Here is a 26,318-nt window from a genome sequence, read left to right on the forward strand (position 1 = left end):
AGTTTATCGAACCACCTTTGAGCTATCACGGTACCGCTCCACTCTCGAAAAGTGCGCGGAAAACACGAACACTTAAATCTTTCCGAGCGAGCTCTCATTTTTCTTACTTTATTATGATGATCATTTCTCACTATTTATATTGGTGCCAACAAAATATTTTCACAGTCTGGGGAGAAAGATGGTGATTGAAATTTCATGAGAAGGTCCTGCCGCAGCGAAGAAAGCCTTTGGTTTAGTAGCTGCCAAACCAATTCGTGTATCATACTCATGGCACCCTCTGTCCCCTATTTCGCGATCTGAAAAACGAACTGATCTTCTTTGAACTTCTCCATATCCTTCGTCAGTTCTATCTGATGCGGATCCCAACCCGCACGGCAATACTTCAGAAGAGGGCGGACAAACGTGGTGTAAGACCCCTTTAGTAGACCTGTTATACTTTCTAATTGTTTCGCTAATTTGTCGCAACTTTGGTTTGTTTTCCCCACAACATTATTGATACGACAATTGCAATTTATGTTATTCGCAATTGTAACCCCTGAGTGTTTAATCGAGGCTACTGTCTTTAGACTTGTGTAGTTTATCGTGTAACTGAAATTTAGCGGATTATTTTTAGTGTTCATTTGGATGACTTCACACTAATTTGGAGTAAAATGCCAAATTTTTCACCATATTGATATCTTAACTAACTCATTTTGCAATTCGTTTTCACTCAGAGAGAGAGAGAGAGAGAGAGAGAGAGAGAGAGAGAGAGAGAGAGTGAGGAAGCCATTAATAAACTTCCAGCCAACCAGAATGGCAAACATTGTGCCAGGTCTTTGGGCAATGACAATAGTTTTAGGAAGTTCATAAGAGGTTTTGTAGACGATTTTCATGAAAAACGATGTCAGTTGCTTTGGGTACCTTCACAAGAAGCATCAGTTTTGGCGTGAAGCCAGCATTTATATCAGCACTGGTATTAGCCCTACTTCATTCCAACACGGGATTCGCGATTCAGATGGATGTTTCTGTCGTAGGGATAGGAGTGATTTTGTTGCAGGGGTAAGAAGACGGCAGCAAGATAGCTTTCTATGTCTTGAGGGCATTAAACGAAGTAGAAAGCACGTTTTCAGTTAATGAATTGGAACTGTTGCCAGTTTTGTTTGGCATGGCCAAGTTTAGGTATTACCTGGAACATGGAAAGTTCATCCTGGAGACCGACATACAATCGCTCATATAGAAGCTATTCAGACCACGGAAAACTGGTCATATTTTCAGGTGTGTAACAAGGATAGTAACCTTTAACTTCGAGGTAAATAACATTAGAGGTTCAGAGAATGTGGTCGAAGTTGGGTTGAGCCATATGTTTGACAGTAGTGAGAATAACTACGGATCAGTTCCTGAAACAATAAGTTTAGCGTCACATGGTGACTTACATTTGGACTCGGATTCCTCATTTTTTTTCATGATATCAGAGCACTCTAAGATAAGGACGAACGCATTCGTGAAATGAAGGAGAGGCTTAAGACTGGTGAAACAGTAATACCCTATACATGAAATGTATTTGCAGTTACGAATATGGACGACCATCAGCTGTATAATCAAGTGGCAACGGAAATTTGCGCTGGACCGGTACTCGAACCGGATTTTCTGCCTATCGCGAGTGGTCTCCTTACCATTAGGCTGTCCGTGCACGAACCACGACCACATTCAAACTTCCATATGTCGTCAACCATGTGCCGACAACGAACACGTGAAACATTTTTGTTGGAAATCGCTTGCCCGGTGTCGGCATGTAAATAAGATATTGCAGTGCCCCTGTTATTCCGAATTACGACGCAATGTTTCTTTGAATATGCATGCGTGTCCAAAGGAACAGGTACTTCGTCGAGTACAGCCGTTATGAAATAAATGAAATGTTTACGGAGTTGCAAGTGTATACGTTCATCAGCTGTATAATGAAATGACGACAATGTAAATTTGTGAATAACTGCACGATTGTCCCGTTTTCGAGGAACTGTATTTCGGTGTACAGTTCCTCTACCAGTCCAACCGAATCGAAGAAGATAACTCAATACTGGAATATAATTTTTCACAATATACTATCGTAACAATGCTTGTGAGTAAAGAAGATATTACTCCTTTCCACATCCTTTTCTCCTTTCGGTGTACCATACGCTTTTCTTCAACAGCTTGTTATGAAACTAATTATAAAGGACATAACTGATAAGAATTAATCACAGGTCACAAAATTTATTGTTTATTACTTTTATTATTACTGCATCAAAAGCCAGATGAAACTAAACTTTGATTTAGAAAAATCCTCTACGCCTCAGGACACATACACCATCCCACTGAAACCTCAGATACAGTGAAAATACGGCGTGGATAATTGGATACTTAACCGTAGAAAGGTGCAAAGTGCTAAATTTATGAAGCGATGTTATTAGAAACAAACTGCCTCTAGCGCAATGTTTCAATTATTTATTCCTGAAACTTTTCCATGTTACAAATGAGAGTATCTTATCATACATTAGTAGTGGTTTCATAACACATTTGGAATTGTTTGGTGCTGAAGGCAATTCAAACAGAAATATTTATGAAAGGTGTTAAGTCCTATCAAATTATTCAGTTGCTATGTTCTTAGTCACTCCCCACAGACCTGCGTATAATATTCTTTGTGCTGATTCTTTTGCAGGTAGGGTATCATTGCCATTAAATCTTTCTTCTTATCATCTGTAATTGAATGGATTGAGGAAATAGATTCAAAGGTAGCAAATTGAATGTTTATTGCATGTTTTCCGTTTTTGAGCACAATCAGCATACGGATCCTTTCCATGTCGGTGTAACACTCCTGTATTGCTGCACGTGCTATATCTGTTGAATCATATGTCATGCTGACAGCTTTTGAAATGTTCAGCTTTTTTGTAGAGAATATCTCGTTTGCCATAGCTTGAATATTGATGGAATTTGAGAGATTCATAAACATTACTTTTAAAGGTATAACAACCGTTGCCTCCTCGCCCTTTTTCCATTGACCGCTGCATACAAATGCCTTCGTCACCGACTTCCTTCGCTATTTCAAGAAAAGTCAGAGTCACAGGGGAGGATTCTGTCCCCACTAAGAAGAAACCGTTGTTCCGTTCGTGTGAACAACCCATTTGCCACCAGAAAAAGAAAAAGAAGTATCATCATTCGATTCTTGTTGTGTGCAGTACAGTCGTCACTCCAAACAATAAGGCTTTTCTTCGTTGTTATCCCGGTGTTTAACACTTTCAGAATTTATGACGCGATTTCATTTCCACCCCTACCAGCGATACTCTCATCCCCCATGCACATGTAAGACCGAAGGGTATCACCTACCCATACTGCCAGGTTGTAACAAGATAAATGGCGGCGATAAAACATCTCGGAGTGTGTGATTGGGGGCACAAAAATAACCTGCTGCATATCGAACGATATGCAGCAAAAAGCACTGTCAGAACTGAGAACAACTGACGTCACTCTTCAGAAGGCTCTGTGCCATCTCGGCCCTCCTACTCTCAATCTTTAAGCGCACCTGTGACTGCGGCCAAGATGCTTTTGCTTCAGTGTTCAGTAGGTAACATGTCTTGCTGGTATCTGTCCTAGGTCTTTGAAAGGAAAGTTGGGATATTATTTCACAACGACTACGATAAAAACTGGAAGTTATTGTGCTTTCAGGAAATACGTTTCTAAAGTGGGAATATAGTCCTGAAATATTCAGGTCAGAACTGAGGTATTCCTTGCTTGATCTTGCTTAGCTGTGATGATTAAGTTCTCGGGGAAATAAATTTATATGCTGGTTTATACACATTTTGTCTTCGTCGCTGTATTGTGATTGTACGTGTCTTGTACTGCGGTCGATGAATGTTGTCTCTCCAAGATTTTTCTTCTTAGTAAGTATTTCCAGTCTTTTCTTTCCAACAGCAAAAATGTTCATAAAAATGGTTTTGGAAATGGCAACTAAATCCCCTGTACCATTTGGAACAGAATACCGAATTGTTTCCTGCCGGCGACATCCAGCGGGACTATCATAAGTTCCATGCCAACGACGCCGTACTGATGAGACACTAAGAGGACCCATCAAGAAGGTTCCTTGTGTTGAGTAGTCAAGCCTATAGGACTTAGAAAACGAAGCTATTTTCAATGCAGGCATCAGCTCACTGCGCCTTAATCCACATTTGCATAGTATCTAAAGGAAAGAAACATTATGTTTTCTATAGAGGACACTGGAATTAAGTAGACATTCAGCAGCAATCATTCCTTACGTAGATTTCATAGCCAGTGAAAGGCTAAAAATCGTACCTGCGGTGAGGGACTGTTCTTAGTAGGTGTACCTGTTCTTCGTGTGTTTGATACGTCAAACCTTTAACCTTTAATTTCTTCTGTTCATCTCTGAATGATCCACTATCATATTTCTCCGTCTTCTACTGATGTGGCTTTCATCGGTCATAACGTAATAGATGGAGGTCCCATCTGAACAATATTATTTAAAGATAACATGTAGTTTTTTCTCCCTATGTGACACGGTACAATACAGCCTCACCTGTCTTTCGCTGTCTAAGTCTCTTGGTGAGGCAGTAAATTCATCCACAGGACAGTGACACTGCGTCACTGTAACACACTTTGGAGGTGTGACGCTGAGACTTGGAGTCCCATACTACCCTCCAACGGTGACCGTACGACAACAGTCAGGCAGAAAAACGTAGTCCGACATGGGCAGGTAGGGTGGGCTAGTACTGGATGTAGAATGGGGGCTAGTCTCGCCGAAGGATGTAGCCGCGGTGGGCGTGCCATATCTGTCGTTAGCCAAAATCGGTATCTGAGTCCTCTAGGATAGTTAGAAGATCCAGATGTTGATGCCAGTGGCGTGGAAGTGTTGTCCCAACGTGGTGTAAGACATGGACATCGTCCCGCAGGGCACCCATTTTCTAAAAGAGCCTCCCCGCGTTGTTGCATATGGTCGTCTTGAGGGGGACGATATCCGCTTCATCATGAAGAGTCACTATTCTCACGAGTGGTGCGGCGTGCAGGCTCCACCAGAGAACTTTGCTCTGCAGGCGCTACAACGTCCGCCTCCTGGTGACACTAATCGTCGCCCATGCAGTGGAGCCATACGTGAGTCAGGGCAGGATAAATGCTCGCTAGATGCGGAGCTTGGTATGTGCGTAAAGTTCCCTCGAGCTTTTGCCCCTTGGTGGCGACATACTCTGCATGACAGTGGAGTAGCAACTTGTTGTCCATCCGTGGTCGTCGGAGACCAGCGCTCCTCCACGCCTGCAATCGAAATATTCAGGATGAGGACTGCGCGCCGTTTCGTGAAATAGACTGCCGTAGTTTTGGCAGCATTAAGAGCTATTTTGATTGTCCGGCACCAGGTGATGGTGGCGTCCACCTGTCGCTGGAGGCAGGCGATGACAGCGTCAGTGATACGCCCAGTAGTGTAAAGTACTGTGTCGTCAGCATATTGTGCCAGGTGGCACTAGGGGAAGACCGGCATACCATTCACATAGACATTAAAAAGAACAGGAGACAGCACCGATCTTTGCGGACTGCCCACCGAGAACTGGCGAATGCCGGAACGCATTCCCTGTTGAGCCACGAGGAAAGTCCTATTGTGAAGGAAGTCATCCATAATCTTGACATAGTTATGGGGTATAGGGGTCTGCGCCAGCACCTTGTGCAGTAGGTTGTCGTGCCAGATCTTGTCGTAGGCGTTCTGCAAGTCCAGAAAAACGGCAGCTGTCGACTGTGTTGAAGCCTTTTCTGACGTGTTCAGTGATTCGTAGGACCTGAAGTTCGGCAGAGAGGTGCGAAGTAAATCCGAACTGTTCATGTGGGATCGTCCCAGCCGCCGCCAGAGGTTGGGAAATTCGGTGGAGGGTCACAGTTTCACGGACCTTCGCCATGGTATTTAAGAGGTTGATGGGCCTGTTGTTGGTGGGGACCGCAGAGTCTTTGAACCGTTTGGGGATCTCAATCATAGAACACGAGAGAAAGCCAGACTTGAGAAAACCATTTAAAATCTTGATGAACAAGAGGAGAGGCGTACGTGGAAGGCGACAATGATGTTCATTTAAAATTCCGTCCAATCCAGGGGCTGACTGGCCATGGAAGTAATGTGGGGGGCACACAGAGGTGGACGGTGTCGGAAAGCGGCAACAGGTCAGGACATCGAGTTCGTCCTGTAGCTTTTCCGTGGGAAGGTCTTGGACATGGGGGTGGTTGGTGGTCTCGAAAGCGTCCGCCAGCGTTTCCACAATTTGGAGAATATCATACGACAAGCTCACTGCCATGCCAATAGGATAGGTTGTCGCCAGCATAGAATGCCACCGGGCGCGAATGACAGCCCAGTCAGACTTATGGTGTAGGAGGAAAGCGACATCCTGTCCTATTATTCGGACCTCCAGTCGGCGAGCTGGCGGCCGAATTCGCGCTGGAGGCGCCTCATTTGGAGTTTGTCCTGAGGATCGCGAAACTGCTTCCACCGCTGGTGGTAGCGGTTCTTCTGCACCTTCAGCTCCCGTGGCAAGTCGTTCAGGGGGGGTTAAAGGCCGAGGCACAGTGGAGGTGAAGAGCTTCACTGCTTTCTGTATTTTGGCAGTATTGGCCAGTGTTGTCAAGTTGAGGTCATCCCGAGTGGTGTTATTAAGTACCCTGGCGAACTAGTCCCAATCGGTGAGGGTCGTAGTGTAACGAACATCAAATAAAAGAGCTGCACTGGTGACGTTAACAGTCATGGTCGGAGGCTAGTTTGTGGAGAACTTCCAGTAAAAACTGAGCGGTGACATTTTTGAATATGGGTACATCCAGAACATCTAGCTGGCAGTTGGAACGAACTGGTATATGGGTGGGTCCAGAGGAGCTATAGACCGACAGCGCTAAAGTGTTCTCCAGGTCAAGGAGGAGTCGGCCTTTGGAGCTAGAGACCCAAGAATGCCAAGCCAGGTGCTTGGCATTGAGATCTGCCCCAGCAATGAGCCTGTTGTAGGTCGTCGATGTGCGAAGGTCCCCTTCAAGCAATGGCTTGTTTTGGCTCAAATACGCTACTGCAAAGTTAATGGCACCAAGGTGAGTCGAGATGGTACCTGCTGTGGTCTCTATGTGTTCAAGTGACTGAAGAATCTCTTGGGTATGGACAAGAGCTTTATTGAAGAACAACCACAGCAGTCGAGGCTGCCAGAGCAGTAACACACAATGTTCTGAAGGCAGATATCGTCCACCAATCTGAGGTGTGTGTGACCAGTAAAATATCTGCACGATGGTCATAGAGGAAGGTGTTCAGCTCCATCTGTTTGATGACATTAGCATTAAATATGCAGATGAAAATGTCCCAAGGGGTCTGGTGGGGGCATGGTGGTCGAACCGCCATTATAACAATATTTGACTAAGCCTTTCCACTAAGGCAATAACTTTGGAGAGCACGTCCTCCGACCGACGGTTTTTGTGGGCAGTGTCACGAATAACAGCCCAGATGTGGTGTTTTATGAAAAAGTAGACAAGCTGGAGGATTTCGTACACGTTCTCCCAAAAGGACGTATCAGTCTTTGCCACTGGGGGAGGGTCCCAGGTGAGCTGCTTTGCCTGTGGTGGGCATGGGCTGGATTAGTAGTAGGCAGAGCAGGGGTAGGGTCAGAGGACTGGGATATAGCCGCATGTCGACTAGAGGGGGCTGCAGCTGGCTCCTGTAGTTGGTGAGCAGTGGAAGCCATGATGGAATATGGGCAATGAGGGGGAGACCGGGATGCAGCAGCAAAGGATGTCATGGGAGTCTGAGCAGAAGGGAGAACATGTGCCTCAGAAACGTCTGTGGCCTGAGTGGGTGGTACCACAGCAGTTGCTGAGGGAGGTGCAGCAGACTGGCCCTGCAAAACAGGGAAGTTGGTGGTGTCCCATTGTGGTGGGAGAAGTCTATTGGTTCTTGGTTTCCTTTTAGGAGGACATGAAGATTTCAGTGTCTTCTAGTAGACAGGGCACCCCCTCTAGGATGCCTTGTGGTGAGGATCATGGGTCGTGCCCAAAAACCTGGCGCGTGTAGGTTTCTCTAAGGCGCGGAGCGTGCAGTTCTCCCACTAAATGTGGGCTGGCACACTTAACACACCAGAACAGTAGCGAGCAGTAATTCGAAGTATGTCGTATACGTTGGCATTTGTGACAGATGATGGGCCCATTTCGGCCCTCATACGACATGGTCTGGACCTTCGTGCACAGAAGGTTCCAGAGTTGGTAAACCTCCTCTAGGGTCTCCCTCCAGGAAAGGGAGACGACATAGGTAGGGCAGTGGGTCAAAGGCTGGGTCTCAGGACCTCTCTTGCTATACTGGTGAAGTGAAGGGTTCTCGAAATGGAGCAAAAGCAGTTCCTCCTTGACCTCCTCTGCCCTAAACTCTGGTGGCAAATCCTTGATGACGATTTTGATTCGACGATTTCTCGACGTCTGGTGGATAAAATAAGACATCGCCCTTGATTTGACAAATTCAAGAATGTCGGGCAGGTATTTCACTTGTTCTTGGTAAACAGCAAGCAATTGGCTGAAGATGAGCCACTGGAGCTCAGTGTTCAGTTTTGCATAATTTGTGTCATTATACACCACAGTAAATGGTTCAAATGGCTCTGAGCACTATGGGACTTAACATCTATGGTCATCAGTCCCCTAGAACTTAGAACTACTTAAACCTAACTAACCTAAGGACAGCACACAACACCCAGTCATCACGAGGCAGAGAAAATCCCTGACCCCGCCGGGATTCGAACCCGGGAAACCGGGCGTGGGAAGCGAGAACGCTACCGCACGACCACGAGCTGCGGACTTACACCACAACAGGAGGTATTTTTCTTCAGAGGGCTTGATGGAGTCTCTTGAGAAGGAGGTTTGGGAGCAGGAGTCATTTCTTCATCCACAGGACCATTCGGTGCGGCGTCCCCCGGGAGGGAGGTATCGGAGCTTGACCCGCTGCCACCACGGCCCGCGTGGGTGGAGAAGCGCCTGGAGCGACGGCTAGAGGACTTTCCGACTCGGTAAGGGTGCACAGAAGACTCACCACTGTGGCAGGGCAACGTAGGAAGAGGTGCACTCATAGATACAGCCGGGTGGTGGTCAGACACAGCCGAGGCGTTCGCTGCCTCACTACGAGATCAATTACTAAGCGGTCAGGTGAGTCGTTGGACGACGACGACACGGAAGAACGGTCCCTGACACGGGACGGTGGGCAGTCGTCACTGTGATCACGGTGATAAGTTTCAGTGAAGGTGGTATCCACCGGCGATTTGTGGCGGTTGGCTCGATGCAAGCGGTACTTCGCCCACAGCGAGGTGGGCGGAGCATCAGGCGCGATTGCATCCAGGGGCGAGCGGCGTCTCCTACGCGATTCACTACGAGGGGCGGCGGTAGAAGTGTCGGAGAGCTGCGAAGGTTGCTCCACGGACTTCACCATGATAGACATGGGTCTGCCTGATGTAGCTAGGGGCCCAGCACGAGAGGACTACGCACACCAAAAACTTCCCAGCTAATCTGGGGTAAAAACTATGAAAAGGCAGGTAAACAACGCAGATATACGGTGAAAAGTACAACGATAGGACACGGAAACGCACTTGTACAGGAAAACGCTTCTCGGGATCCAACCTGTAGTATATAACATGCAGACATATAATATTTCATTTATATGACTGTGTTTTACGACTGTATATTAGCGTAATATTACGCAATGTTTGTATACATACCTTATAAGTTGAAGAGCGGTGATTCACAAAAAAGGACAGAATAGAAGTCTATGCATACACTTATCACGGCAGCAAAATGAAACAAACACAAATGAAGGGCACATTGCATCATTGGTATGAAATCAGCAGGCAACTTAGCACAATTGTTATATATTGGTGGCAAGTGTAACCACCTGGAATTCTCAGTGGACGTACCACTTTTCTTACGTAATCCTGCTCGGTCTTCTGCACCTTTCAAACCACTTATCACATTTTCATGAATTTGGCGCTTAATATCTTTCTACAGTTAATTATCCAATTAGACGAACATATTCTCTAAATGTGTTCTCCCCCCTTCGTGGCGGCCCATCCATTTGCTGCTGCATAACTACATGACTACGTCTTCAGAAAGCACGCATGTAAATCTTAAAAACTGTTCACTCATCAGAATCCTCTCCTTAAGGTACCTTCTATGTCCTAAAGTTATCATCAACTACAGAAAAAAACTTATTTTATTGAGGCAAAAAGAAAAGAATCAAATACACATACACAAACTAACTTTAGTTGACTATACGATATTTACGTACGATACGTGCGATATTGTAGTGCCTGTGTTGTTGAGAAGTACGCAATTTTCTTTCGGAGACTTAAGCACACTTCTGAACAACAGAGGCACTGCAATAGCGTCAATGCGCTAGCGACTTTAATTAAAATCTGTACACTGTAAGGGAATATATAAAGCAGATCTATTAACACATGTTGTAGACACGTGGTTGACGACATGGAAGTTTGGTCGTACTCGGATAGCCTAATGGTAAGGTGACCGTGATAAGCGGGAAATCTGGATTCGAGTCCCAGTTCGGCACAAATTTTCACTGTCGTCTGATGGTTGTCCATATTCGCAACTGCGAATACATTTCACATATTTCATAACGGCTGCAGTCGTCGCAGTGACTGTTCCTTCGAAGATGCATGCATGCTCAAAAGAACTTTGCATCTTAATACGGAACAACGTATTAAGATAGAAAGTTGTATGTTCTGGGGGTAATGAATCTAACTTAGTGGTTCGCAAGAAATTGGTTTTGTGCCTGCTCCGATATTTCCATTCATCACCTGTAGCGAGGCGTCTAGGAGTGAATAAGAAACCTGACCAAAACGGCTCCACTTTATAGAGTTAGGCATGGGTAAGTAAATTCATTAAAGAGTATCCAGTTATATGTGTGCCCTCAGTAAACCATCCCAGAATAGAAAGATGGAATATTTGACCTCCGAGTTATTAGAGAAAGCCTTTCAAAGATTTGGTCGGTTTATAGCCTAGGTCGAACATAGACCAGTATATTTTTCTTCCATTGATGCATTTAGACGTTTCGTCTGGTTATTATCCGACACGGTGAAGATTGGTCAAGTGCAGGGGAACTTTGGCACCTTTGACCCTTCGCAAACTTTAATGACTTTAGTAATCATGTGTAATTGGTTAATAGATGATATTCAGAACGGGGAACATAGAGAAATTATTGCTGCTGAGTGATGTGATATGAAAACAGAAATTTGTTTAGAGTGAGTGTATACGTGGTGTCAAGATTATTTAACTGTAGGTGGGATTTCAGTTTTTTTTATGAATTTGTCCAGTATGTATTGTGTCCAGTAGAACCTTATAATACTTAATTTAGTTTGCAATAGGTTTATTATTTTGTGAAGTGGGATAACTAGGTTATCGATTTATAGTCCAGTAAAGGCGTAACAAAAATGGCCTTCTTCTCGCATAAAATGAAGTGGAAGGCTTTACGTTTTTATGTTGTGCATATAGTTTAGAGTATGTTGAATCCAGGTTGACCTCCAAAATCCTTGGGACAAATTTTTGTTGCCAAAAGCCACGAAATTTTGGGACTTTTTCCATGTTTTCGCCTATTACTCGGATACTATGCTCCCTACTGAAAATTTTACCATTGCCAGAATGAAAAAAGATTAAATTTTGCGTCTAATGAGCGTCTCGAATGTCAAAACCGGTCCATCTGTTTGGTCGCACTCAGTTGAGGGAGTTCGTTCCTTTCTACCACACTGGCTAAAACGTCGGCTCCAACGTTATAGAACATGAAATTTCATGCTACAAAAGCATCTAGTTTTCCAGTTTTAGGCACTATTAAGCATTCATATAACTTGAAAGCCAAAGTAATTCCATTTTGTTGGTTCTCCGAAAGTCAGAGTTATACAATGAAATGAAATTTACAGTGAGATGAAGCCTGTCTAATGAAAAAAAAATAAAATAAATTTAAAAAAATAAAATGGCTCTGACCACTATGGGACTTGACTTCTGAAGTCATCAGTCCCCTAGAACTTAGAACTACTTAAACCTAACTAACCTAAGGACATCACACACATCCATGCCCGAGGCAGGATTCGAACCTGCGACCGTAGCGGTCGCGCGGTTCCGGACTGTAGCGCCTAGAACCCCTCGGCCACTCCGGCCGGCGCTGTCTAATGAGCACATACCTTTTTTTCTATATATGTCGTTTTAATTCATTTTAATCTATTTTTATCCGTGCCTTAATTTGTAAGACTGGGTTGCTAAAATGAAAACCAAGTGAGTCGTGTTGCTCGATCAGCGATATTCCCGCCGCCGGAATGGGTCATCTTCCCTGCGGTGTGCACAGAGCGCGCGCTGGCACCACCTACCGGGCCGATCGGGAGCGACAGGAAAAGCTGTGAAAGAGGGAGTTATTTTGCTTTTGGACGCCGAGCAGTAACGGCGTTTTGGGAACTATGGCGGACAGCTAAGGACCAGTATCAGCCATCAAGCAGGGCACGTCTAAAAGCGGCTGTAACCCTGGTGACGCAGCAGCGCCAAATATCGTCGGCGTGGAAAGAGACGTTACTGGCAAGCCGTTGGTGTTTTCTTTCCGCTTACTTCATGTCTTCTGGCATCGGTATCTGCGGCGGCTGGCTTCGTCAAACCAGCAAGAGGGTAAGGGCATTGCTTGTCCTGTAAATTATGATTGGAATCCACTACTGGGTTCTGGGCGATTGATGTATCTTCTTGGGTGGCCGTCGCTACTCGTACTGAGTCTGGCCTTCAATGCATTGATTTTAATTGTTTTAATACGTAATGTTTGAAGGTGTATGTTGTGTGATCCTCAACATTTACGAGGGCCTGGAGTGCTGAGACATTCTGTTGTAGATCCCTACTGTTCAGGTTTAACCGCCATTGAAAGCTGTTTGTTAGCCCATGTTTAAGTACCACCTTGTTATTGTATATTATCACACCAAGGAGTTGAGATGTCCAGTTACTTTTGACATATATGTACATAAAATATTTCCCTGAATATATTTATCTTTGAATTGTAATAATATTAGTGATACGTTCTGTTTGAACTAATAGTGTGTAATTTTGAAATTAGTAGTTTGCTAAATTCTTACCAGTTATGGAGAGGCCAGTTGTTATTGTGTGTTTAATAGCCTAAACGGATTCTGTTGATGGTGGTACTGGAATTCCGTCAATGACAGTAGATCGATATAGTAATTAGTTTCATTTACTGATGATGTGTTGTAATGAGTTATTGTGTTTCTAGTTATTTAAGGCAAATGTCAATCTGTTGTAGATAGCGACTAGTTCTGGGATTTTCTCGTGCCCGTTCGTGACCGTTGCTGCTCCCGTCCGGGGCCCATGTCGAGCCTGTATTGGAAACAGCTGAGCGGGCGGGCGTCCGTTATCTGAGCGTAGTTGTTGAATCTCACGAGCTTGTTTGCTCACATGAAATTTTATGGTTTATATGATTAATTATATGGTGCCTACCGTTTAAGTAACCTGTTGTGTGCCATGGTATCTGATTGTTGCCCTAACTCTGAATTATTTTGGCAATAACAATCACTGTCGTTATGAGAGCGTACATTAGTTGAATTTTAGTAAATTGTCCTTCACTTTGATTACAATCTAGAGTATATAAAATTTGACTCATTGGTCCGAAGCCGCTTTTTTATGAATGAAATTGAAGTAATTTACTTTCGCCTGAATGGCAATTTTTAAGATGTGTTGTAGTTTTAAACATGTGATGGTCTTATTTGCCAAGTTCTCTTGTTTAAAGGTACCAAATAAAATGTTCGGTGCAACTGTCGATGGTGATTGCTGATATATTACTTTGGTCCAGTCCTGCCACCCTACAGCCTATTGTGCTGAGTTTGTGTCGTTGCGTAAAAGGTGGAATTATATATTGTCCCGACACTTCACCATGTACATTTTAATTGCCAATACATATTTACGTATGAGTAATATACAAATTTGTACAAATGAACAAATGAAAGGGCATGACGATATTAAGAAGGACAATTTTCATATAACAGATTGACATGTTACAAAATTTCAGTTCTATCGAGGTCGTTTGAGAGGCTGTGGAAGGTCCCGGTCCAGCATCCCATCTTCAGGATATATTGCGACACCTTTATCAGCTTCCTCGTCCTGGAACATATTTTCCGATATCTTCCTCATCCTCTTCGAGCTCAATTTCTGGGGCGTTCGCACCAGATAAGCCACAACAGCGTTTGCACGTGGAGGGGCAGTTACGTCCTTGTTTGCTACATCCACATACTGCTGTGCATCCTGTTTTGCAGGCACATGAAACCGTCTCCAGTAGCGTGCGTGGTGCCGCATCTTTCGATATCATCACAGGAAAGTGTTTCATCCGGTCCAACGGGCGTGTATCAATTTTCTCCTCGTGCCGAGATTGCACTTGATGATAGGATCTCAATAAATTCCACCCTACTGAGTCCGATGATGGCAGCAGCCTTTCAAGTCTTAAAGATTTTCTCGGGGCAGACTTCATATAAGGCTCGTACTTGAGCTTGTCCGAAGTCGCGTAGCTGGAATTCCCATCAGCTGTTCTCCTGCCTCTGCTATTATACCTCGAGAGACTGCACTTTGAGGTGTTTCCTTTTCCTTGGCCACAAAAAGGATGATGTAGGATCACATCCTGTGAAGCCTTGGTATAAAAGGGCAATGTAGGACCGAAGTTGAAACAATTACTGGAGTACCACACTCCTGCTGTTTCCCTCTTCCCTGTTTATGAATGACCAATTTGCTGTACTTGTTTTGTCGACCCGTTTGGAGCCGTCAATGTTCAAAAAAATGGTTCAAATGGCTCTGAGCACTATGGGACTTAACAGCTGTGGTCATCAGTCCCCTTGAACTTAGAACTACTTAAACCTAACTAACCTAAGGACATCACACACATCCATGCCCGAGGCAGGAGTCGAACCTGCGACAGTAGCAGTCTCGCGGTTCCGGACTGCGCGCCTAGAACCGCGAGACCACCGCGGCCGGCCCGTCAATGTTCTCGATCACGATTTTCACTTTGTCAGCAACTTGGGGAAGGACTGTTTCTACAATTAATGAACCCGCATCTTATGCTGCCTTTAGCACTTGAATACCTCCATCTTCAAATTTCCGAATGAGCGTCACAATAAAGCGCTTCTTGTTGCTCTCATTTGCCAGAAACTTCTCCTGTGCAGCTGCAGCATTTGTGTCTTCATCGAAAATGGTACCTGATAAAGAAAGAGGGGAGCTTTAAATGAAGACCTTGTTCCCCTTTGCGAAGCATCACTTGGGTAGCTATCGAATGTAACTTTGATTCGGGATGTTTAGTGCTTTCTGAAACAGATTTCATATACTGAGCTAGTTTGCGCAATGGTTAGCACACTGGACTCGCATTCGGGAGGACAACGGTTCAAACCCACGTCCTGCCATCCCGATTTAGTTTCCGTAATTTCCATAAATCACTTCAGGCAGATGCCGGGATGGTTCGCTTGAAAGGGCACGAATTATTCCACTCCCCATCCTTCCCTAATCCGAGCTTGTGCTTCGTGTCTAATGACCGCATTGTCGAAGGGACGTTAAACACTAATCTTCTCATCCTCCTTCTCATATATCATAGAGATGGCACAAAACTTATCTTTGATGTACCGAACCTACAGCAGGTGAGCACTTTATTCATAGCTTGTTTGTCCGTCTTTGGAACGAAATACATAACTGAATCTGCGAACCAGGAATCCGTCAGGTTGTTGGTAGGTTACGGAGGTATGTCGCCTTAGATGTCTGAGTACAGGACAAGTACGAGGGTTGTCTAGAAAGTAAGTTCCGATCGGTCGCGAAATGGAAACCACTGGGAAAATCCGGTAAAGCTCTGCACAGATGTGTTGGGCTGTGTCTCTAGTATGCTTTCGTCGCTCTTTTCAGTTTTGAATGAACAGTGCGCACGTACAGATGCGTAGGCAATAGCTTCTCCCGCCAAGTAGGAGGTCCTCACTGCAGGGGCAATGAAGACGCTCCTGCAGCGTTTCCGATGATAAGTGCTTCATCACCCCCAATACAGTCCATAATTTGCTCCCCGTGGCTCACATCTCTGCTCACAAGTACCGCTGGCTATGAAGACAAAATTTTTCCATAGATGAGCAGCAGGCCAGTGCAGATAACTGACCGAAAGCACAGACGGCTGCTTTCTATTACGTGGATATTGGAAAGTTGGTACAACACTACGACAATACTCGAAGTTGGAGAGGCGACTACGTAGAGAAGCAGGTGGAAGGTGTACCTAACTGTTACAAATAAAACGTTTCTGGTTTTCACTGTGGTTCCCATTTTGCGACTGATCGGAACTTACTTTTTGAACAACCCTCGTATTTCGCACAAATAATGGGTCTCTGACTTGCTTACGCAGTGATGGCGCCCGATAGCGACCTAAATGTGTTCCACGGGATTTACATCGGGCGAATTTGGTCGCCGACACATCAACATGAGTTCACTCGAATGCTCTCAAACCAATGCAGTACGAGTCTAGTTCAGAGGCACGGCCAATTATACTGCTGGAAGATGATATCGCCGTCATGGAGACATCAAGCATGAAGAAATGCAGATGTTTCGCATTTGTCAGAATGTCTTCGCTTACTACCACAGGCCCACCACGCAAGCGCAGTAAAATGTCTGAGCACAGCATACTAGTGCTCCCACCAGCCTGCGTCCGTGGCGCTCTTCATGTTTCTACCAGCCGTTCACCTCGATAATGGCGTTTGAGGAGACGGCCATGGATCTGGTGTAGCAGAAAAGTGATTTACCCCGACGGTTGACACGTTTCCATTGATCGATGATCGAATCCCAATGATACCGTTCTCACTGCAGTCGTAAATGACAACGTCGTTGGGTCTACATGTGAACATGTAGGAGTGGTCTGCTGCAGTGCTCCGTTTTCAACAATCTACAATGAGCGGTGTGCTCAAAAACACTTTTGCGTGCACCAGCACTGAGTTCTTTTCGCAGAGATGCCGCACGTCACCGCCTGTCCTGTTGTACAGAGCAGACAAGTCTCCAAACCCCACAATCTCTGAAGTGTCGGCAGTGCCCAACCATATAGCGCCAGGTGATAGTTTCACTGGCAGGTGATAGTTTCACTGGGACTTCTACCTCTTTCAGTAGACGCTCACGACAGTAGCACTGGAAAATTCGAACAGCTTCGCCGGTTTCCAGATACTCTCTCGCAGGCTCTGCTTAATAATAATCTGCCCTTTGTCAAAGTCGGTTATCTCAATGGATTTTCCAATTCGCAGCTCATATCTTGGCCATTGTGATCCCTCGTCCTTGTCTGCTCCGCTTACATACTTTTGTTACCGCGTCTCCCGGACAAAAAAGAAAGATTGAGTGTGGCTACCAATGAAAACAATATCAAAGGAACGGACGGGATGGCGGCCTCTGCTGTTTTAGGACATGTCAATCGATAGAGATCTACAGATACCTCTACATCTGAATGTGGGACAGATTTATGTCTTTCCATTAGAAATTTCATATCATTGAATAACTTTGACTTACGAGAAAAAAAAATGGAAATAATTCGGCTTTCAAGATATATAGACGTTTAAAAGAGTATAAAACTGAAAAAGTATATGATATTGTAACATGAAATTTCGTGCTCTACTAAATTGATAAATTGACATTTTTCATTTGGGGTAGCCGTTTTATAGTTACAGTGATTGAGGCTGACTTTACAGACAAGTTCCTAAAAATGACCAAACTTTGACAACCGATTGCGGCCAAACGGTTGTACCGATTCTAACTTTTGAGTAAATGATTCGAAGCAAAATTTAATGTCGTATCATATTTTTACTGGTAAAATTCTCAATAGGGTGCACAGTTCCCGAGTAATAGGCGAAAACCTGAAAAAAGTGCCTAACTTTCGTTGTTTTTTGGCCACAAAAAATTGTCTCGAGGGATTTGGAGGTCAAAAACTTGGATACAACATACTCTCAATATCTGCACAAGACAAAAAAGAGTCTACCTCCTTTTCGTAAACAAACAGTACCGTGTTACTGGACTATTATACTTTCTGTGGTTACGTGCAATAGCACGCAAAGAAGAACGGGTACATATTTTCGTAATGCGACATGATATCTGACGGGTACAAATGAACGTCGTGGACTGTAAGTGTTTTATGAAGTAACTTCCCCTAGACTCTCAGTGGGACAGCTTAGATAATTGTGCACGAATCAGTAAGGTGAGCGTGAATGATGTGATAAGAGTCAAATGTGGTAACATATATCACGTATACATTCTTGACACTGAGAACCTTATGTCAACGAATCAGCATGGTTTTAGAAGGCATTGCTCAGGCAAAGCTTAGCTTGCCCTTTTTTCAGATGATTTACTGCGAATTACTGATGAAGTGTCAGAGGGAGATTCGATACGTCTAGATTTCCGGAAAGCATTTGACACGGTGTCCCATTGCAAGCTGTTGATAAAGGTACGAGCATAGGAAATAAGTTGATAGATATGTGATAGAAGCATACACAGTGGGTACTCACACATACGAGTGGTTCGACGACTTCTTAAGTAACAGAACCCATTATGTTGTCATCAGCGGCGAGTGTTCATCATAGACAAGAGCATCGTCAGGACTGTCCCACGGAAGTGTGCAGAGCCGCCGCTGTTCTCTAAATATGGTACATACAAGAACTGGCGGGCAGTGAGGGCAGGAATCTGCTGTTTGCTAGTGATGCCCTATTGTACAAAAAGGTGTCGAAGTTGAATGAAGGAAGATACAAGATGACATAGATAAAAGTTCCGGTTGGTGCGATGAATGGCTGATAGCCCTAAATGTGGAAAAATGTACGTTAATGCGGATGAGCAGGAAGAACAAACGTGAAATATTCAGGTACAGTATTAGTTGTGTCCAGCTTGACACAGTCAAGTAGTTGAAAATATATGGTCGTAACGTTGCAAAACGATACGAGATGAAAGGAGCATGTGAGAACAATGGTAGGGAGGGCGAATTGTCAACTTTGGTTTACTGGGAGAAAGGAAAGAGCGGATCACCTGTAAAGAGACCGCATATAGGACGCTAGTGGGACCTGTTCTTCAGTAATGCTCGAGTGTCTGGGATCCGTACAAAGTGAAATTGAATGAAGACTTCGAAAAAATTCAGAGGCGAGCTGCGAAGTTTGTTTCCGGGTTTTCGAACAACACGTAAGTCTTACGGAGATGCTTCGAGGACTCAAATGGGAATAGCTTGAGGGAAGGCGACGTCCTTTCCGAGAAACTCTGTTGAGAAAATTTAGAAAACCGGCACGAAGCAGACTGCCGAACGATTCTCCTACTGCCAACATACATTGCACGTAAGTACAACGACGATAAGATGCGAGAAATTAGGGCTCATTCGGAGGCATGTCGGCAGTCGTTTTCCCTCGTTCTATTTACGAGTGGAACAGGAAAGGAAATGACTAATAGTGTTACAGGGTACCCACCGCCTGCGAAGTGTCTATGTAGATGTAGCTACTACAGTCTCTACCACAGAAATTTTGCGTAGTTTACGGAACCAGCAACTGACAATTATATGAACTACAGAGAGACTTGAAATTACTGATTCTGTGTCAATGTCTGAGCCGAAGAAGGTGGAACTGTGACAACAGTGTAAATATCAATAGGCAACGGACTACACAGACATACGGGATCTAAGTTTCAAATTGTGGTTCAAACTGCTGTTTTGTAAAACATGAAATGAAGAAACAGGTCCTCTGTTGCAGTCAGACTTCAGCTGCCCAAGAAATGGATGGGCCAAATTATTTCTTGAATATGGGAGTGTAGTGATGCGGGCATAAGCCCATGTCCGATGCCGAAATCGGAACTCTTCCAGATTTCTGAAAGACCAGCACTTACCCCAGGCCAGCAGCTCTGTCGTTTTCTGGGGAAATAAGCACCATTTCGAGATATTACGACGCTGCTTGCCATGGCCCCTGTGCCGCCACAGCTGCAACAAGACCTGCTTTCTCTTGTATGAAAACTAACTGCCTGGCTAGACTGGGCATGGCAACGCAACCAGTTTGGAATCGATGTCCGTCAAGTGTTGGTTGCCAGCCCGAAGCCGCCGTTCTTCCTGCCCAAGTCTGTCTTTGGATGAGGCTCCCCCAAGTTACTGGGGCAATGGGCACTTGCCAGCGCCACAAAACCTCTTCATCTTGGCATCCCGCCCCGCCAACAGCGTAACATCATTTAGGTCACCACATCTGACGCAGCACTGCCAAGATATGCCGACCATCCAAGGCACTGGCAGTACTGGGGTCGCAGTAAACGCTGTAGTTGCGAGACTGCTTCACGTCACAATGAACATAAAGTTCGACGCCCGACGACGCCTGTGGAACTTCAACGCGATGAGTCACGCAGAGTCACACCGCTGGGCGAAGGTGTGTGCCTGTAATTGCTGTAGTTTGTTGGAGTAATAAAGAATTTACATGCAAGCCATTCCTCTTGCTGGAACCATCTTCACCTGCGACGGATTCCCGTAGCACTTGACAACTCTTCTGACGCACAGTGCCCCGGTGGGAAAGCTATGACTGTACTGGTCACTACAAGAGAGGCACCTCTAAACCTCCGTAGGGTCACTGCAGCCCCAGTTCTCAATATTTTGAAGCCTAGAGGGGCACATGCGAGCGTTTGCGTTGCTGCACAGCTAGGTTACAAGCAAAATCAGGCCGAAAGCAACAAAAAATCAGAAAGAGAATGTATGAGCACGTGGCGGTACAGCCCCCAAAAAGGTGCCAAGAAACAAAGAGCGCAGACGCGGCAGTGTATGCACGGTTTCTTGAGGGCTGAATGAGATACGTAGCCGTGTAAGCGCGTGTTTGACAGTAAAAGAGGGCGGAAATGTGACACTTGGAAACCGTGCTGAGCTGCCCACACCGGCACCAGGTCTGAAGTTTCACCGCTCGATGTCGGTACTCTTTGACACTCTCCTATTGGGTCGTTCTGGAAGTATGAAAATTCCTGGTGACTATCAGGCGTTCAGGATGCTCTGAAAACACTTAGTCGGAATTTCCCGTGCTCACTGGCCATTGGGATCAAGGAACGGCGGGGTAGTTTGCCATGAATGCCCAGAGGGACCAGCAAAAATGATCAATATAACTCAATAAAAACGTTAACCCATTAAGATACTGAAAATCCATTCCGCAAAAAAAATGAGAAAATGAATGCGAGGTTTTAGACGCGCTCTCGGTACGATGCAAAGTTCCCAGGTTATTTTACGTCCAATATTTTGTGAACAGTACAGACTTTAAAAATTAGTACCTTGACCAATTTTTACAAAAGCTGTATTTATGAATAGGTCTAGCAGAGAACAATCAAAAACTAGTTCTTATAAACATTATCAGTTTGAAAGACACACTAGGACTTAAATTCCAAGAGGGAAAATAGCGAATTTTTGCCAAAAGATTAATTAATTAGTTAATTGCTTCGTTTCTTGCTTGACTGACTGTCCTTCGACACAAGAAGCAAAACGGAACTAAAGACGACAAAATTAAAAAGAAATCTGGCGTGTTTCAGATTCTACTCAAGAGTTCCAGTGATACTCGTTAATAATCCGCAAATATGGCATTGAAACTTCTTCGCAGTCTGAATAGAACTGCATGTTGATAATGTGCCATTTGATGTCCACAAGACATACTGGAACACATCTTCCACGTTTCCATTTCCCACGGCGACGCTTTACTCTGTGATCTTGGAGTAGCACCCGCATTTCATGCCATGAGAGGGTCGATGCGCAAGGCGTCGGCCAACGGTCTTATGTTTTGTTGGTACCTTTATCTACACACCCTATGCGTTTGGATTCAACCGAGCCATTCCATATTTTTAGATTTCCAGAAGGCTTTTGACGACGTTCCTCAAATGCGATTTCAAGTTGCATGTCTATGAAGCATCGTCCCGGCTATGCTACGGCATTCGTCACTTCCTGTCAGATAGTCGCAGTTCGTAGTAATTGACGGAAAGTCGTGGTGTAAAACCGAAGTAATATCTGGCGTTTTCCAAGGAGGTGTTTTAGGCCCTCTGTTGTTCCTGATCTACATATACGGTTTAGGGGACAATCTGATCAACCTCTTAGATTGTTAGCAAATGACGCTGTCATTTGCCGTCTAATAAAGTAACAGCTGATCAAAACAACTTGTAAAACGATGTAGGCTAGATATCTGTTGGTGCGAAAAGTAGTGGCAACTAACTCTAAATAATAAAACGTGTGAAGTCGTCCACATGATTACTAAAAGGAATCCACTAAATTTCAGTTACAGGATAAAACACACAAATCTGGAGCCTGTATATTCAACTATACTCTTAGGGATTACAATTACGGATAAATTAAATTGTACGATCACATAGATAAAGCTGTGGGGAAAGCAAACCAAAGACTGAGGTTTATTGGCAGAATACTTAGAAAATGTAACAGGTCTACTACAGAGACTGCTTACACTACTCTTGTCCGCCATCTTCTGGAGAACTGCTGTGTGGTGTGGGACCTTAATCACATAGGCGAGAGAATTCAACGGTTATGATACGCGAATTGGATTTGCGATTATTAAAGCAAAGAGATTTTCTTTCCACTAGGCAACGTAAAGTACCTAGAACGCCGCACATAGTACACTAGCATATCGAAGAAATATATTGAAGCAAGTGGCAGCAAATGAATTTTTATATTGATATAATCAAAGATTGGAGCACAGCTCCCACCCACTGGCATTGTTCCCCCCTCTGCGATGAGGAGGATAATATAGCTACTACTACGAATTTTACACTTACTAATGCTGATTCTAGTGCACATGGTAATGGTTGGGTTACTGTGGCTCTAGTACGTGGTGGTAAAGTGGAGAATAATGGAAGGACAGGTGCTTTGATTCAGTTTCTATAATAATGCGTGGCACCACCGACAACTTTAATCTTTGCACAATTCAGTGCACCCTTAAGCCGTACTGACACAGACTCTGATTCATTTACTTTACGACGATTGCTTGTCCTAAGAACCAACGGCATCGAAGACTTACAGTAAGATGAACCAGGATCTCTGTTATACACCTCACTTATCTGAAATGTTCGATAAGCAATAACTTCTCAGCTGTTAAGTCTCCAGCCCTGATACAGTCTCCAGTTTACCACCACGTACTAGAGCCACAGTAATTCAACCATTACCATGCACACTAGCATCAGCATTAGTAAGCGTAAAATTCAGTACGCATCAACAAAACACTGAAGGACCATGAAGAATAACTTGCTCACCTACTGCGCTCTTCGTAGTAACTGCAATATTATCAATGGCTTTATACACAGTAAGGCGCAAACGCATTCTCCTCCTAAAATAACGCGGCGTAACTAGCCTATATCGATACTGCTGCACGTGTGCCTGCTCGACAACTGACTCCGTCTTACCAGAAACGTCCCTTTATTCTTATCATGAAATATCAGTCAGCAACTTTATCTTCAGTGTGTGAAAGTATTTCGTTAGCGCTCACGAACATAGGTAGGGATGATAATTATAGTACAAAGAGAAATCAAAAGGGCACTGAGAAATTGAATTATTCGTTTTACCCGCAAGCTGTCCGAGAGTGTAACGACAGAGAAATAGCTTGTAAGTGATTCGATTGAACCTCTGCCTGGAACTTACTTGTGAAGTGCCGAGTAATCATGTGAATATAGATGTTTCAAAATTCAGAGTAGTTACTGTAAAAGAAATAATGGCGCGTTCTTGACAAACTATTGCTCACAGCTACGCTACTTTCCACAGTTAACTCTGGCATTCATAAAAACAGTGTTAGTAACTTTTCCCACAGTACGGATCAGATGCTTAAATTACCTGGACGTTTCTGGAATGGATGGCCCAGTGTAAGTAGGTCCAGCCACTCTGAGGCTTGTACAGCAACATTGGCCCGGCGAGATCCGTCACCACCTGTAAGAACGTTATATCCAATTAACGATCAATTATTGTATACAACTAAGTTATTAGATCTGCAAAAGGAATAAAGGCTTCGGTGATTTAGTTTGTGCCACGGAGTAGAACCTTGCATGGTAGCCTCAACGACGGTGGCAAAATAGAGAACTCAACGAAATCATAAGGTGTATCTACGTCCTTAATGTCTGAGCAATAATACGTAGCAGGACATTCTAGAAGTTACAATTTGAATTGGTCATTCAGCTCCGCACTCACCTGTTGAACTAACTGAAAAATTCAGAAAAAAAACTACACCACACTACAAATAATTTTAACTTTTTTGAGATAATAGTGAACAGTGTCGTTTGCCACGGTTCCTGTTTTTGCCTTTATTTACTGCTGTTTGGAGTTTCCGCCCTTTTTTGGAGGGCGTTGCGGAGCCTCCGCAAGCGTGCTGCTAGCACGCCCGCTGGGAGGAGGCGCTGTGTGCCGTGCCGAGGGCGGAGGAGGCAGCTGAGACGAATGTTTGGCACTGGACGACCGTTATGCAGCGGGACGCTCGGTCCCTCTATGCTAAGTCTGGATGGGCCCAAAAACCCGGGGCGTGAGGACAGAAGAGGCCTTAAAACTGTGAACAAAGTTTGGTTTCCGGTCATGGGCTGGGGAAGCTATGAAGTCCGTCTGCAGCTGCCAATAACCTCCAGAAGGTGCTGTCGTTACTGAAAGTAAGATTTTTCATCTAGTTAGTACAACGGTCGTCGTCTGGCGGGGTCAGTCTCCCGGTGTTGCGGGAGATATTAATAACCGTGTGGCAACGTTTCTATGCTTTGAGTTTGTGATCGGAAATTGCCTTGCGTTTGTGATACGCCATGCTGACTTACTTAAGGCGCGCGTCGTAAAGAAAGGAAACAAAAAGAAGATTTTTTTTTTTTTTTTTTTTTTTGCTGTGGATCTTCTGCAAGCCATTGTTTCCCCACGGATGGCGTCGGTCACTGTTCGGATAAGCTCGTTCTAAAATTTTTAAATAACCCTGCACTGTCTGACGGAGAGATAGAGTAAACTATAGTCCATTAATGTTATGGATGTCTGAAATGCGGGATTATGTTAATGTTCGCTAATATCTGTAGTGTTTTAGGACATAGGCATATTTAACTTTAGTCACTGTCACTATGTGCATATTCTTGTGTTAGGGAGTATGGTCCCCGTGGCATATCAGTGCTCTATTTAGTTATCTTTAAGGTAGTGCTAGAGTTTCTATTTGGTAATCCTCCTAGCCACGACTGATGTCGGTTGCTGGGTCTGTCTGAAATGTTGGGTCTATTGGCTCCCCTCAGTCCCGAATGCCCGTATCGCTACCACGGCGGTAGTTCTGCCGGAATCTCATTTGCAGAAGTTATCAGTTCTTGTGAGCACAAATTAAGCTACCTTTGTAATTTTCGTCCGCTGGCCAGCAAGCTTTGCGTAATAATTAAAAATCGCCAAATGGTCTTCGTCCAACTTAGTAGCTCTTGTTAGACGAGTTCCCTCCCTTTCCAGTTCGGGTAAATGTTTCCTCCTCCTGGTGGAGCCATCCTGTTTCCCGAGCCACGCTGGGGTAAGAACTGCCCGAGCGTCTACTGCTGCTCAATGTTCCAGGAGAATGAAATAAGAGGTTAATTATCTACTCCACCGTTATGCCAAAAAAATGCGAATTAGAGTAGTTCATGATAACCTAAGTATTGTAAACAATTAAGATAGTTCTAGGTTTGGAGAAACTGCTGTTTGGTAAAATTTAGCCTTCTGTGTCGGTAGTCCGGCGTATTCGACGATCCAACATCGTTATAGAACTGAAAGACTTGGTTATGATGCATTTGCTGAGACGTGACTTAATTATTTGCTATTGATGTTAATTGCGTTAGAAGAATTTTCTTTAATCTGTGGTTATATTTCTTAATGATTAATCGTCCTTAACGGTGTAACACTTAATGTACATCTGTCCCATATGTCACCTACCCTCAACGCTTCACTTCAGATTTGCATTTATTGTCACATCCTTCAGTGCAAACCACAGAACACGCAAGTGTAACAATGAGAGAATATTTGCACTCGTAATATTTGGTATATAACTTAAGAATTCCTTAACAAAGAATAGGAATCTGCGATTACTCCTTTAAACAAACACATATTTAAGACCCTAAACGATACGGATCAACGGTTAATAAACTCCCACAGATCAAGAGCAAGGATCACCTTTTCAGTCTCTGAAGACGATACTTTCGTTGTTTGGCCACATGGTAGTGAGAATTTAAACCGTTTTTGGAACACCTGAATTCAATCCACCCGAATATTCAGTTCACTATGGAGGTGGAGAGAAATGGATGCCTACCCTTTCTTCATGTGTTGGTCAGAAGGAAGACTGATGGTACGTTGG

General features: G+C 44.3%; 1 protein-coding gene across 1 annotated transcript in view; it reads right to left on the bottom strand.

The window, feature by feature from the left end:
* The window catches only part of LOC126474508 (ankyrin-1-like), a 189,061-nt gene that overhangs the window by 145,001 nt on the left and 17,742 nt on the right, over positions 1-26,318 (bottom strand). The window contains exons 2-3 of the mRNA XM_050101979.1: positions 23,834-23,926; positions 9,140-9,478 (exon numbers count right to left, since the gene is read on the bottom strand). Of these exons, the coding sequence (XP_049957936.1) occupies positions 9,140-9,478; positions 23,834-23,926 (432 nt within the window). The remainder of the gene's footprint in view (positions 1-9,139; positions 9,479-23,833; positions 23,927-26,318) is intronic.

Source organism: Schistocerca serialis, chromosome 4, assembly GCF_023864345.2.
Source record: "Schistocerca serialis cubense isolate TAMUIC-IGC-003099 chromosome 4, iqSchSeri2.2, whole genome shotgun sequence".
In the NCBI taxonomy this organism is placed as follows: domain Eukaryota; kingdom Metazoa; phylum Arthropoda; class Insecta; order Orthoptera; family Acrididae; genus Schistocerca; species Schistocerca serialis.